Source organism: Candida orthopsilosis, assembly GCF_000315875.1.
Source record: "Candida orthopsilosis Co 90-125, chromosome 5 draft sequence".
NCBI lineage: Eukaryota > Fungi > Ascomycota > Pichiomycetes > Serinales > Debaryomycetaceae > Lodderomyces > Lodderomyces orthopsilosis.
Window position 1 is genome coordinate 1,264,114 of NC_018298.1, and position 13,141 is coordinate 1,277,254.

Here is a 13,141-nt window from a genome sequence, read left to right on the forward strand (position 1 = left end):
CTTGACTGCAAAATGCCGTTCGATTTTGTCTCTCACACGAGCTGACGCATATTTTATAAAATTTTTCTTTTGCAGTTTCCCCATAAAATCTTAACATGAGTCAGTTCTTTAAATCTCCTGATATTTAGTGCTTAAAAAGAGTTTACTTACTCTCTTCACCAGATTCCATACTCCAAATTCAGCTTCCCACCCGTTTTATAGCATGAGTCTAAAGGAAGAGCCTACCACCAGCAGAGAACTTAGCACTACTGAGGACGATTCTACACGATGGAGCCGATTCAAAGATTCTTTTAGAAGAGCCGATGAAATAGATGCAAAATCAAAAAGCTCAATCAGCGATCTAGAAGCCAATACTTCAACAGAAGGAGATTTACATCGTGACTTACAAAATAGACATATTCAAATGATTGCCCTTGGTGGGTCGATAGGTACCGGTTTGTTAATTGGTTCGGGTGGTTCATTGAGCCAGGGCGGACCTGCTAGTTTGATAATTGCCTGGGGACTTGTTGGGACAATGGTGTTCTGTGTTATACATTCCTTAGGTGAATTATGTGTTGCTTTCCCTGTTAATGGTGCATTTTCCACCTACGCAACAAGATTTATAGACCCGTCATGGGGGTTTGCTGTTGGCTGGAACTATGCCATCATGTGGTTGTTTGTGTTGCCGCTAGAGTTGGTTGCGGCTGCAATGTGCATTACCTATTGGAATGATGATATTAATCCAGCTAGTTGGGTAGCCATATTCTATGTTTTCATCTATGGTATCAATCTATTTGGAGTCAAGGGTTATGGAGAAGCTGAGTACTACTTGACCATTCTTAAAATAATAGCAATTGTGGGATTCATAATATTGGGTGTTGTACTAGTATGCGGTGGTGGGCCAACGCATGAATTCATTGGAGGAAAGAATTGGCATATCGGTAAAGGTGCTTTTGCTAATGGGTTTAAAGGAGTTGCAACTACGTTCGTCACCGCATCTTACTCCATGGCAGGTTCAGAAATGGTCGGGTTAGCTAGTGCAGAAACAAAAAATCCAAGGGAAACGCTCCCCAAAGCTATTCGCCAAGTGTTCTGGAGACTCATTTTGTTCTATTTTCTTTCGTTGACAATGATTAGCTTACTTGTACCTTACAACTCGCCAGACCTACTTGGTTCAGGCACTTCATCAACATCACCATTTGTCATTGCCATCAAAAACGGTGGAATCAATGCATTGCCTTCAATTTTCAATGCCTGCATCTTGATTTCAATCCTTTCAGTAGGAAACTCAGCTGTATTTGGATGCTCACGTACAGTACAATCATTGGGTTTACAGGGGTTGGCTCCACCTATCCTTGCTTATGTCGACAGAAAAGGACGTCCTTTAGGAGGATTAGCCCTTTCGGCATTGTTTGGTTTGCTTTGCTTCCTTGCCGCCTATAAAGATCAAGGAACTGTGTTCAATTGGCTTCTAAGTGTAGCAGGACTTGCCACTATCTTTTCCTGGTTCAACATTGCTCTATGCCATTTTCGCTTTAGACAAGCAATGTATGCACAAGGGAGATCGTTGGAGGAATTATCGTTTACTTCAATCACGGGAATCTTTGGCTCTATCTACGCAATGGGGTTCTTGCTTGTGGTGTTGGGTATACAATTTTGGACTGCATTGTTCCCAATTGGTTCTAAAAACGCAAGTGCAGAGCATTTTTTCCAAAATTACTTGGGAGCTGTTGTTATATTAGTTTTCTACGTTGGCCACAAGTTATACACTAGAAACTGGAAAATCTGCAAACGATTGAATGAAATTGATATAGATACGGGCAGAAGACAACTTGATTTAGACTTGCTTCGTGCAGAACTCGAGGAAAAGAAAATTTTGAACAAGCAGAAACCACTTTACAAACGAATTTGGAATTACTGGTTTTAAAAAGAATTATACTTTTGTACTTCGACATATTTATTTTAACTCTTCGAAGCTATGGATTCTATACTTCTAGGCCTTTTTTTCCCTTCATCTTTTGTAAGCGAACGCTTTCTTTTAGACACTTTGACTGGTCTTTGCTCCCCCTCAATATAAACGTCCGCCAGTAAATCGTACAACTTTACATTTTTAATTTGAATGAAATGAATTGCTGGATTGAATTCGGGCCAATTCTTACAAATGGAAAAAAAGTCTGAACAAGGATACTGAATGTCTAGCTTTTTCTCACCATCTCTTATTAAATTCAATTTCAAGCCAATGTATAGCTTTGTCAAATTTACTTCCACTTCACTTTCTTCCATCTTGCGTTCCTTTGGAGTGCTAAAATGGGAAGCAATTTCATCACCTTGTAAGGTCCCATATGCGTTGACAATAGACAGCATCTCTTCATCCGATTTACAGTAATAAGCATTCTCGAATGATTTGACGTAAGGATGCGCTAATTCAACACCATCAACTTGCTCCAACTTTTGAACTAGTAACCTGAGCTTGCTCTCAACCATACCACTATATTTGAGGTGTTCCTCAGCGTTCGACTTTGTTGCTGCCACCACACATAAATAAAACTTGTATTGGTGGAAGAAACTGTGTCTCTCTAGTAAATGTGACCACACCTTTTGGCCAGTAAATATCTCACCTATGATCTCAACACCTCTATTGAATTCGTTCATTATTATCTTTTGCGTTGAGTTTGTTATATTGTGAGTTGCACACATAGAGGGGTAAGCAGGGGTTATAACTGGCATTCTATGTTGTCTATCCATAGCATACAATCTTGGATTCCAAACTCTAACTTGCAACGGTCCATCTTCAATTTGTTTTAAAAGCACAGGTTGGGGCCAATTCCATTGGGAATATATTTGAAAGAATTTTTCCAATATCACAGCACTAACAGCGTTGGGATATAGTTGACAGATTCGAGCCACTAACATAGCCCACGCGACACCTCCTGGAAAGCCGTAAACATTAGCGTATACGGCTCTTTGTTGTGCCCACATCTTTATAAACCGCAAAGCGTTCTTAAAAACTGTTGGTTTAGGCACCAACCTCAAAATTTCATCCGTAACTCGGGTCCCATTGAGTGCACGCATATCTTTTTCATCGATGTTTTTCAATAAGTTTTTATCGTCTAGAGTTAAATCATGAGGAACTCTAGGAATGTCCAATTTGGCGAAAAGCAAATCAATCGAGATTCCTGCAAACTCTAACTTGATTATGGGAACAAACGCTTCTTTGACACTATTTATTTCTTCAAGTTCTGGTCTACCTCTAAGAATCTTTTCAAAAACTGTAAAGAAATCTTCTCTTGTGACGTGTCGTGGTACCACTACAAGTGCATCGATATCAGACGATGGGCCGTAGACCCCCAATCTGTAAGATCCGAAGGTAAATATCTTTCCGCCAGCATCTTTTGCCATACCCTGAGTCATATTCTTTCGAAGTGAAACCTCGTAAACAAAGTCTTCAGTGAGCTTTTGAAGAGTCGTCAATACTTCAACTCTTTTTAACGTTGCTGCTTCACTTTCATAGGAGCCCCTTACTTTTAGCTCTTTTATCAATAAATCATTAAGCTCTTTGTCTTTGGATGTGGGGTCTGTCAAGGATATTGGAGGAGTCACTCCGTACGTTTGGTTGTTCATGTGCTGTGTCGTCATGATGCAATTTAGTTTTCGCGAAAATTTTAGAAGTCTAATTTAGAAAAGAGAACAAATACTACTCTCATGTATAAACAAATTTGAGTCCCTTGGGCTTAGCTTTTGAAAGCAAGTAATGTGCAATAATTTCTCAAGTACATAGTTTACTGGTTTACTAGCAAGTATTTTTCTAGAGTAAAGTAACTTTTATTTCTAAAACCTTTGTTTGCTTAAATAGACCCTTTCTTGTATAGGAGAGTTTGTTTGCTTTTTTTCTGTGATCGACGAGCAAGTCTCTCAAAAAAATCAAACAATCAGATTTACTCCTACAAATAACTTCATCTATCAACAAAATGGGATTAACCTCTAAACTCGAAAAGCTCAAGTTCGGTGATCACGATAAGTCCGAGGCGAAACAAGCCCCAGCTACTAATACGAATGCCCCTTCTGACGCGGATACCGATGATATCGACGAAATGGATAATGAGGGGCAATCAATTTTGATGGGAATTATTGCTCAATTGAGACCTGGTATGGATTTGACAAAGATCACGCTCCCAACCTTCATTTTAGAAAAGAAATCAATGTTGGAGAGGATCACAAACTTCTTCCAAATCCCAGATTTACTACTTGAAGCCAACCATACCGAAGAGCCGGTAGCAAGATTTGTGAATGTTTTGAAATGGTACCTTGCTTCATGGCATATTGCTCCTAAGGCGGTCAAGAAACCTCTCAATCCAGTTTTAGGTGAGACTTTTTCTTGCTATTGGAAAGATTTGCCATATAGTGCTGGTGACGCTTACTACTTGTCTGAGCAAACTTCTCACCATCCTCCCAAGTCGTCTTATTTTTATTTGGTTCCGAAGGAGAAAATTAGAGTTGATGGAACAGTGATTCCTAAATCAAAGTTTTTAGGTAACTCTTCAGCAGCGACAATGGAAGGTTTGGCTCAAGTTACGCTTGGAAACTGGAACGAAGAACAATACGTATTAACTCAACCGAATGTATATGTTAGGGGAATTCTTTTTGGTAAGATGAAAACCGAATTGGGCGATCATATGATCGTTAGATGCCAGGCCCTAGGACTTGAGGCTGATATTGAATTTAAAACTAAAGGATTTATCAGCGGAACTTATGATGCCATCGAGGGTTTTATCAAGGAGATCGAAACTTCGAAAGAATTGTTTCAATTAACTGGTAAATGGAATGATATCATAGATATCAAAGACTTAAATACTGGGAAAAAGCTGGTACTTATCAATACACATAAAACCATTCAAGTTAAACCCCGAGTCAGACCTTTGGAGGAGCAATCCGAGTATGAATCTAGAAGGTTATGGAAGCCAACAATTGATGCACTTGCACGAAGGGATCATGCCACAGCTACTGAGGAAAAGTTTAAGGTAGAAAATGAGCAGCGCGAGAAAGCGAAAAAGCGCTTAGAGGACGGCGTAGAATTCCATCCAAGGTTCTTTAGGCCAATCGACGCTCAAGATCACTCATCAAGGGACTTGGGGGTCATTTTTAATAAGCACATAAACCTTGCCGAGTCACCTGAGGAGTTGTCTAAGAATGTTTTGGATACTGCCCCATTTCTACCAGGTCAGAAACATAATGAAAAATTTGATATTCCACCCTTCAAAGAACATGCTACCACTGGGACAGGATAAATCTTCCTTCCCAAGTTACCCTCTTACCTCGCGGATTAGATTATCTATTCCTGACTTTTAAATGATACAGAATTAATATTTAGACTTCTATACTTCTTTGTTGATTTGCCTTTAATACATCTTTGTTGCTTGTTGTTAAATATACACTCTTCTGATTTTTTTAATGCGTGTACATGTTATTTCTTTAGTCAAAGAAAGGACTACTGCCGAAAAAAAATATTTGTTCTTTAACCAAACTAAACGACACACTTGAAACCATAATGTTCAAGAATGAAAGATTGAGGAAGGAGGTGTATTCTCCTCTGCTCTCTATCCTTCAATGCATAAATTTACTACGAGAAAACGGAAAAAACATTGGTATTCATCATGCTTTAGTTCAAAGGCTTTATTCATTTTCATACGACGATATCGAGTTTTTTATTCCCCAGCTTATTCAGCTTCTAGTCATGTTTGAGACCGATTCAATGGCATTAGAAGAGTTTTTGTTGAGATATTGCGAAAACTACCATCACTTTAGCTTAATTGTCTTTTGGTGTTTACAAGCATTTCTTTTTGAGCTTCGAAACGAGCCGGCTTCCTATGCATTTCAAACTGTTCGCAACTTCATCAATAAGTTGCAGAATATCCTTTTTAATGTGGAGAATCCAAGTTTAAAACGCACAGAATTTCGAGAGAATTTAGACCCAGCATTGGTACTTAGTGGTGCATTGTTGTCATCCTTCGCATTACCACTTGTGCATGATTACGTTACTCCTATAATAAAATCACAAGCAAAGCAACCAAGATCCTTTGTATTCAATGTGGCCAATTTTCAGAAGATTTTGACGAAAAATTTAACCTTAAAGAATCAAAAATTAGCAGCAGACAAACCCTTGGATAATACGGGCGATGATAAATTAATTCACGAGAATGAGCACAAGACAATTGAAACCACAAAAAATAATAGGAAGACAGCCCTGTCATTTCTGCCGGATGACTCAGAAACCAATACTACTGATGATGAAGATTCTAAATTGTCTATCAAGCAAGGATACTCGAAAGAAGCTGCATTTTCAAGCGTTGGCCAATCTTTGAAAATTAACACCACCATTAAACGTAAGAAAAGTCGCCTGAGAACACTCGGGTCATTGAGAGATGACATGAATCGGAGTGCACAATCGTTGCCCGATCTCACAAAGTCACATTCAAGGCCAGATCTTTTAGCATCTGAATCTGAAATGGCTCTTTCCATCAGCAGATACTCGACAGATACAGGTACGAAAAGAATGAGTTCACAAAACATGTCATCGAAATCCAAGCTGTACCAAGAACTTCTCAAAATATTAAGGGTAAATTATTCCAAAAAAGAAACAGAATTTATCATGTCACTTCAAGATATATCTATGAGGTTGTCGCTGGTACCAAAGGCAGCTAGAGTTTCTGCATTGAGAGCTGAATTAGCGATTATAAATGAGTCCCTTTTACCTTCAGAAATTGATATTCCGCAATTATTGCCAATAACTAGCAATAAGAACAAGAAGTTTCACAAGATTTTGAAATTAAGTATCAACGAAGCCTGTGTGCTAAATTCCGCAGAGCGAGTACCATATTTGCTACTTGTTGAATATTTGAGTGACGAGTTAGACTTCAATCCATTTACTGAATACAATCAAAAACTAATAAATAGAAAGTTACAAGAGTCGGAGTCCAAGCGAAGCTATGAGTCTAACAACAATGACACCGAATCACTCGCGTCAGATGTGAGGAGTATTCCAACTCAGGAAGGAATAGACGGCCTTGGAAGTATTGAAACTGACTTGGGAGAGTTATCTATTTTAGGATCTCGTAGAGAAAGTCGAGAATGGGCAACTTCAAGATTAGATGTTACATCACCACGATTATCACAAGATGGAGCTAAGAGTCCCCAACTAGGAATCTCTAGTATTCCAAACGTGGCTGACTCGCTGCTTCGTGCTGATCAAATGCGCATTGCATCAGTGATGCTTCAACAATTGGAGAATTCAGGACAAGCTAATACGCAACAGTTCATTGCTATTAAAACAAGAATCATTGATTCAATGATCTCATTGCAAGATCAGTTTGAAAAAATTGATTACGAAACTATGAAGGAATTAAAGACAGATGAGCAAGATGCGGGTCAACGTAAGCTTGAGAATGATTTTAAAATCAGTGAGGATTGGAATTCCAAAAAACAAAGAATACGAAAGACTAGTGCCTACGGCCATTTGAAGAATTGGGATCTATGCTCTGTGATTGTGAAGAATGGTGACGATTTACCACAGGAAGCGTTCGCATGTCAATTGATCACCATGATTTCAAACATATGGAAAAAACACGACGTATACTTTTGGACCAAAAGAATGAAAATACTCATTACCAGTGCCAACGCAGGATTAGTTGAAACTATTACCAATGCAATGTCAATACATTCGATCAAGAAATCGCTCACGGAACTTTCCATAGCAAGCGGCTCCAACACAAAGGGGAGAATCTTCACGTTGAAGGATTACTTTGAAAAGCTTTATGGAAACGAAAACTCTCGCAAATACAAGCTGGCCCAAGAAAATTTTGCAAAGAGTTTGGCTTCGTACTCAATAATATGTTACGTTTTACAAGTCAAAGATCGACACAACGGGAATATCATGCTTGATAATGAAGGCCATATCATCCACATTGATTTTGGTTTTTTGCTAGGTAACTCTCCTGGCTCGAATATTGGTTTTGAAGCTGCTCCATTCAAGTTGACCACTGAATATGTTGATTTACTCGGAGGTACAGAATCAAAATTTTATCAATTATTTGTTCAAGTATGTAAGGACTGTTTTAAAGTTTTGAGAAAAGAATCGGATCAAATTGTGAGCATAGTTCAATTAATGCAAAAAGATTCAAGCCTTCCATGTTTCAACAACGGAGAAAACACTAGTGTTATGTTAGAGCAGAGGCTTCAATTGCTGTTACCAGACGAATCGATTGATCAGTTTGTTGAAGCATCATTAGTGGGCAAGAGCTTGAACAGCATGTATACTAGATTGTACGACCAGTTCCAAATGATTACTCAAGGTATTTACAATTGAGTATGGAAGGAATTTTGTACATCTCCTGTAATGTTGGTTTCAATGAATATTTTTCTCCAGATTTAGAAGTAATGTTCTCTGCAATGGGCTTATTTTGTAGCGACGTATATTATTCAACTCTACAATCTATCCTCGACTTGAACTAGATCTTGTTTAATAAACTTGATCAGTTGGCAGAAGGTATGATTCAATCGATATTGTCGAAGAGTCTGAAGTACCAGGACCTCAGAAACCTTTCATACAACCCTAACGCAAGTTTCGCAAGATCAAGTGAAATTTTTACACCCTTGGTTACCAAAATCTCCAACCATTTATAAAATCCCGAAATGGGGTTCTATAAGTTGTGGATGATAACTTAGAAGTTATTCATAAGTCCAAAGCATATTTCCTTCATCTATACATAAGGCTCCGACTCTTGCCTCTAACTGGTACCCAGTCATATTTAATAAAAATAGTCAAGGACACTTGAAATGTTCAACTAACTCCACAAGTGGGGTAAATAGAAGTTACTCCTATCAGAGGACCGAAAGCTAGCCAAATCCTGCTTTTTGGTAATCATTACTTCGTGCCACTCTTTCTTCAAATATTAATAAATCATTCATTACATTATTACACTGTGAATTATAGAAAGTTAACATAAACCTTAGTGTTAACATGATATTAGCGATTTAAAGAGGGCTCTCAACTATGTTACTTAAGATGGCACAAAATGGACCACAGAACCTGGCACCTGACTAATATAAACTTTGCGAAGAATATTTATGAAACACCGAAGCCAGCTTCCAAGAAATTGAATATATATCCCTAGTAGAAACACTTCAATAAATTTAAAGGTCAATGAATCATCGCATACAGTACCAATGTTCAGCTATAAGTTTTGTTTTCCTAAAGTAAGTAAAGAATTCCCTAAACGCATCAAAGATTTTACAGATGACAATTCCTTTCCAATATTATCAATCAATGTTGCCCTAAATAAAACTACCCCTGATTTTGTCCACTTCTCCACAGCATCGACTGAGAAGGGAAATAAGTTTAGGTCCAGGAATAGCTTCATTATTGCAAGAAGTACTCTCTCAAGTATGCTAAAGAAAAACATTTACGAACTCCAGACCGTCTCCAAAGGGGTTTCACAAGTAAGTAGTATCTTGATTATACCATGAAGATAGAATATTAATTACCTTCAAGCTTTGGAGTCACGTGGACTCATCATTCAAGACTTATTTCGAATACTTATCAGTGACCGAATCCATATGGTACGACAGGAAGATATTTCACAATCTGACACAACAAAATAACAAGAATTATATACCTAAAAATTCAGGATTATTTGCAAGTCGGCAGAACTTCAAAAAAAAAGACGAAAACATGCCTAAAAAACACAGATTCAGATTGAAGAAATCCATTGGTCGTATTAAGAGGCCCAAAGTAAGGCGTTTCACAAATGGTTTTAAAATCAGCAGTACTTCAATGAGTTGTAATTATGGTATATTAACTGAGGATGTATTTAAATAGCGAAGAGGTATTTTTTCTAATCCTGTGTTTCAGATTTATTGTACGTATTGTATTCAGCGCAAGATTTCTTACTTTTATACACACTTGTCTACAATTACGACATTGTATGAATTCTGAGTACCACAAGGGCAAGGCTTTGTTGGACAGTTTAACCGTTCTAGAGGAGTTAACTAAGACAACAACATTAATCGGTCCCACTAAAGAACAGGGGAACAGTGATACGACGGATAACCCGCATCAACTTTTACAAGACCTAAAGGTATGTTACACTTTGAATCAACAGCGCTCTTTTGCTAATCTTTTCTATAGGAAAACTGGAACTCAATTGATCCGAGGGTTGAATGGGGATTAAAGCAACTACCTAGCAATTTGCGTACAATAGAACGCTTTGAACAGGAAGACATGGTGTCCATTCCCCTACAATCTAACGCTAAATTCCTTTTACGACGGGTTTCAATTTCAGTTAGAAATTCAACGACTAAAAAACTCACTTTGCACGATACGTATTTGTGTGGAAGTTGGAATGCTTTAAAGATACCACGTCAACGATTGTCTTTAGCTTCGAAAGAACTTCTTGAAAGAATATTTCTTGTGAAACAGTCTCCTAATCGTGAAGAGAGGGGGTTGATTGCTGAAAAATGTGGTGTGTCTCCATTGCAAATTAGGGTATGGGTATGTATTCCAAAAGGTGGTACTCACTTGGTAATAAACAAAGTAAGTACTAACTACGACACAGTTCACAAACAAACGGATGAGAAGTAAAAGACAGTAAGAGAAGAATGTGGAGCAACTATAATGGAGGTACCTCTTGATGAGGTTAAGAAACATTAAGAATAATGCCCTAAAGGCGAACAATTACTAATATTGAGCAAGGACAAGTGTATTTAAAATCGAAAACATATACAGATTCTAGCTTGAACCCTAGAGGTTCAGGAATTAAAATGAGTCAGGAAATGCAAAAAAGATTATTGCCTTACAACCCCGCTGACTAAACCTAGAATGAACTGAATGTAGAGGCAAAACATGACAGTATTTCTAGATTAGCCCTTATTTTCAAAAATAAAACAAGAAGGGTTCTATTCTGTTAAACTTTAATGAATGTTAGTTTTTTCTCTAACTCTGGAATTCATGTAAATAGCCCTCCTCATGTAGCGATTTTTTTGACTTATAGTAGCAAGCCATCTAACCGAATCGTTGTTCAATTTCTCATCTTTTGCAGCCTTTTGCAATTGACGAATTATTTCCATTCCTGCTTTTAACTTTAAAACATTTTTATACTGATGCCGCTTTGCCCGTTCGAGAAAGTAATCAAGATATTTCACTTTACTGTTGATTTCCATTTGTTTAGAATGAATTATCCCTAATGTGATGGCAGGAAAGAACTGAATCAATTCACGTTTAGAGCTATTGTAAAATTCCAAAAGTTTGATAGCGTTGGAGAAATCGTCGAGTACCATTGAGTAGATGAGCCAATACTTTACCCAGTACGTGGAAGTGGTCATCTGACCCATAGTATCTTGTAGTATCTTTACACGTTCCTCTTTTCGCATCACAAATCTGAAAACTTCATTCGATAGCAACTTGAATAGATATTTCTGTGCCGTTTTATCATTCTTGTAATAGAAAGACCCATCATGTAACATATTGTATATTCCATCCATTACATGGGCCAAGTCGGTATCGCTTAAAAGTGAGAGTGTTTGTCCAATTGATCGGAATGTGTTGTGCATAATCAGTCTTTGCTTTTGATTGAGGGAATCATAGGACTTATTAAACCCACCTTTATCGGGGACAGTTTTCTGCAAGATGACGTTCAATACAACTGATATAAAGTTTTGATCAATAGTATTTGCTCGAAGTAATGTAGAGCGAAATATTTCTAGTAACGTCCTTTTCGAGTTGATATTAGATGTAGCTAGTAGAGTCAAATTTTCGATGTTTGCGTGTGATGTATTCGTGAATGTCGTTATTAGGTATCGTGCAATCTTCTGATTGTTGTTGAAGTAGACTATTAATTCCATGAAGTTTGACGCATTGTGGTACTTGAGCCCCATGACTATCTTTTCTCTTTTTGACTTTTCAAAGTGTTTGATCAATGGCAACACAGAAATTTCATTTTCTAGCAACTTGTTGACACAGTCAATTATAACTGGTAGTTCAAGTTGTTTTCGAGTGACCAAATAAGCAGCCTTTAGTTCTTCATGATTGGAACTCTCCACTAAAAGTCTCACCAAATAATTTAAAATCAGTTTTTGCATAATGGATAATTTATAAACCAGAAAAATAGAAAAGGGGGAGGCATTGGAGTGGAGCATGTATAGCGTGTCCATATCACTTAATCGAACGCCTTTTGACAAGATTACCTTGACCGCATCTATGAACGGTGTTATCCCTCGTGGTAGATCCGGAAAAACCATACATGACCAAAATTCAAACTTTGGGAATATTGAACTAATCCATCCTGGCCGTATCATAATATCAGGATTTTGTAACAAAACTTCTTGGACTTGTCGAGATGTCGTTCCTTCATAATACAAGACCCTCATCGTTTGTTTCAAACGCAAAACAGTTGAAGTAAAATCGTTCTTGGAATATGCAAGTAAATTGTTAATGTTTCGTAAGTCATTAATTTCGTAATAAGTTTGTAGTATTTGACGCACATCTATATTAAAAGTGTGGGCCAATGCATCCAACACCAGCGTCCTATAGGATTCATTCTCTCCCAACTGTGGTAGACTGATAACAAGGTCTATTACAGCAAAATCGTTCCCCAGTTTTTTTATAAAGCTTTCTGTCGTTTCTAGAAACACATCCAAGTCGTCCAATGTATCGCCAATGAATAGCTGCCAACATGCAGCATATTGTTGATGATAGAGAAGTCTTTCTAGCATTAGCTTCTTAACTGGAGCTCCAACCGATGGGTCGTAGAAATGAAGATAGAGACGTGGATCAATCAAAACAGGATCGTAAGAAAGAACGGTGAAAAGTTTGTTTTCAATATCGATGGACTTTCTCAAATCACGAGCAAGGTTTGGTACTTTATTGATTAATTTCTGCACAGGCTGGTCCAACATTTTATCGTGTTGTTCAGTCAATAAATTGGAAAAATAAGTGGAAAGCTTTTCAGGAAGGGATTCGGTTGGATTTTTGTTAAAGAAAGTCGTCCTGGTGGTGTAATTGCGGCTTAGTAGTAGATGACTTCGTATATATGTATTTAATACAATAGCTCGATGTTTTCTGAACCATCTTTGCATCACTGTAGTAGCATTTATGAGAAGGGCGTATTTTGAA

General features: G+C 37.7%; 7 protein-coding genes across 7 annotated transcripts; 5 read left to right on the forward strand and 2 right to left on the reverse strand. All coding sequences in view use genetic code 12, as the record gives it.

Annotated features, from left to right (window-relative positions):
- Positions 1 to 202: 202 nt before the first annotated feature.
- Positions 203 to 1,906, forward strand: CORT_0E05700 (Hip1 protein; the record flags this gene model as incomplete). The annotated part of the gene is made up of 1 exon (XM_003870235.1): positions 203 to 1,906. One exon carries the CDS (start codon positions 203 to 205, stop codon positions 1,904 to 1,906), a length of 1,704 nt encoding a protein of 567 aa, XP_003870284.1.
- Positions 1,907 to 1,941: 35 nt separating this feature from the next.
- Positions 1,942 to 3,615, reverse strand: CORT_0E05710 (Pap1 poly(A) polymerase; the record flags this gene model as incomplete). Its single annotated transcript, XM_003870236.1, has 1 exon — positions 1,942 to 3,615. One exon carries the CDS (start codon positions 3,613 to 3,615, stop codon positions 1,942 to 1,944), a length of 1,674 nt encoding a protein of 557 aa, XP_003870285.1.
- A 332-nt stretch (positions 3,616 to 3,947) lies between these two features.
- CORT_0E05720 (Obpa similar to oxysterol binding protein) lies at positions 3,948 to 5,264 on the forward strand (the record flags this gene model as incomplete). The annotated part of the gene is made up of 1 exon (XM_003870237.1): positions 3,948 to 5,264. The coding sequence occupies one exon, from the start codon at positions 3,948 to 3,950 to the stop codon at positions 5,262 to 5,264; it is 1,317 nt and encodes a 438-aa protein (XP_003870286.1).
- A 260-nt stretch (positions 5,265 to 5,524) lies between these two features.
- CORT_0E05730 (Pika phosphatidylinositol kinase) lies at positions 5,525 to 8,338 on the forward strand (the record flags this gene model as incomplete). Its single annotated transcript, XM_003870238.1, has 1 exon — positions 5,525 to 8,338. One exon carries the CDS (start codon positions 5,525 to 5,527, stop codon positions 8,336 to 8,338), a length of 2,814 nt encoding a protein of 937 aa, XP_003870287.1.
- Positions 8,339 to 9,198: 860 nt separating this feature from the next.
- Positions 9,199 to 9,850, forward strand: CORT_0E05740 (Mtla2 master regulator (activator) of a-type mating; the record flags this gene model as incomplete). The annotated part of the gene is made up of 2 exons (XM_003870239.1): positions 9,199 to 9,471; positions 9,524 to 9,850. 2 exons carry the CDS (start codon positions 9,199 to 9,201, stop codon positions 9,848 to 9,850), a joined length of 600 nt encoding a protein of 199 aa, XP_003870288.1.
- A 106-nt stretch (positions 9,851 to 9,956) lies between these two features.
- CORT_0E05750 (Mtla1 MTLA1 (mating type like) gene) lies at positions 9,957 to 10,622 on the forward strand (the record flags this gene model as incomplete). Its single annotated transcript, XM_003870240.1, has 3 exons — positions 9,957 to 10,109; positions 10,160 to 10,522; positions 10,587 to 10,622. The coding sequence occupies 3 exons, from the start codon at positions 9,957 to 9,959 to the stop codon at positions 10,620 to 10,622; spliced, it is 552 nt and encodes a 183-aa protein (XP_003870289.1).
- A 319-nt stretch (positions 10,623 to 10,941) lies between these two features.
- Positions 10,942 to 13,104, reverse strand: CORT_0E05760 (hypothetical protein; the record flags this gene model as incomplete). Its single annotated transcript, XM_003870241.1, has 1 exon — positions 10,942 to 13,104. The coding sequence occupies one exon, from the start codon at positions 13,102 to 13,104 to the stop codon at positions 10,942 to 10,944; it is 2,163 nt and encodes a 720-aa protein (XP_003870290.1).
- Positions 13,105 to 13,141: the final 37 nt, after the last annotated feature.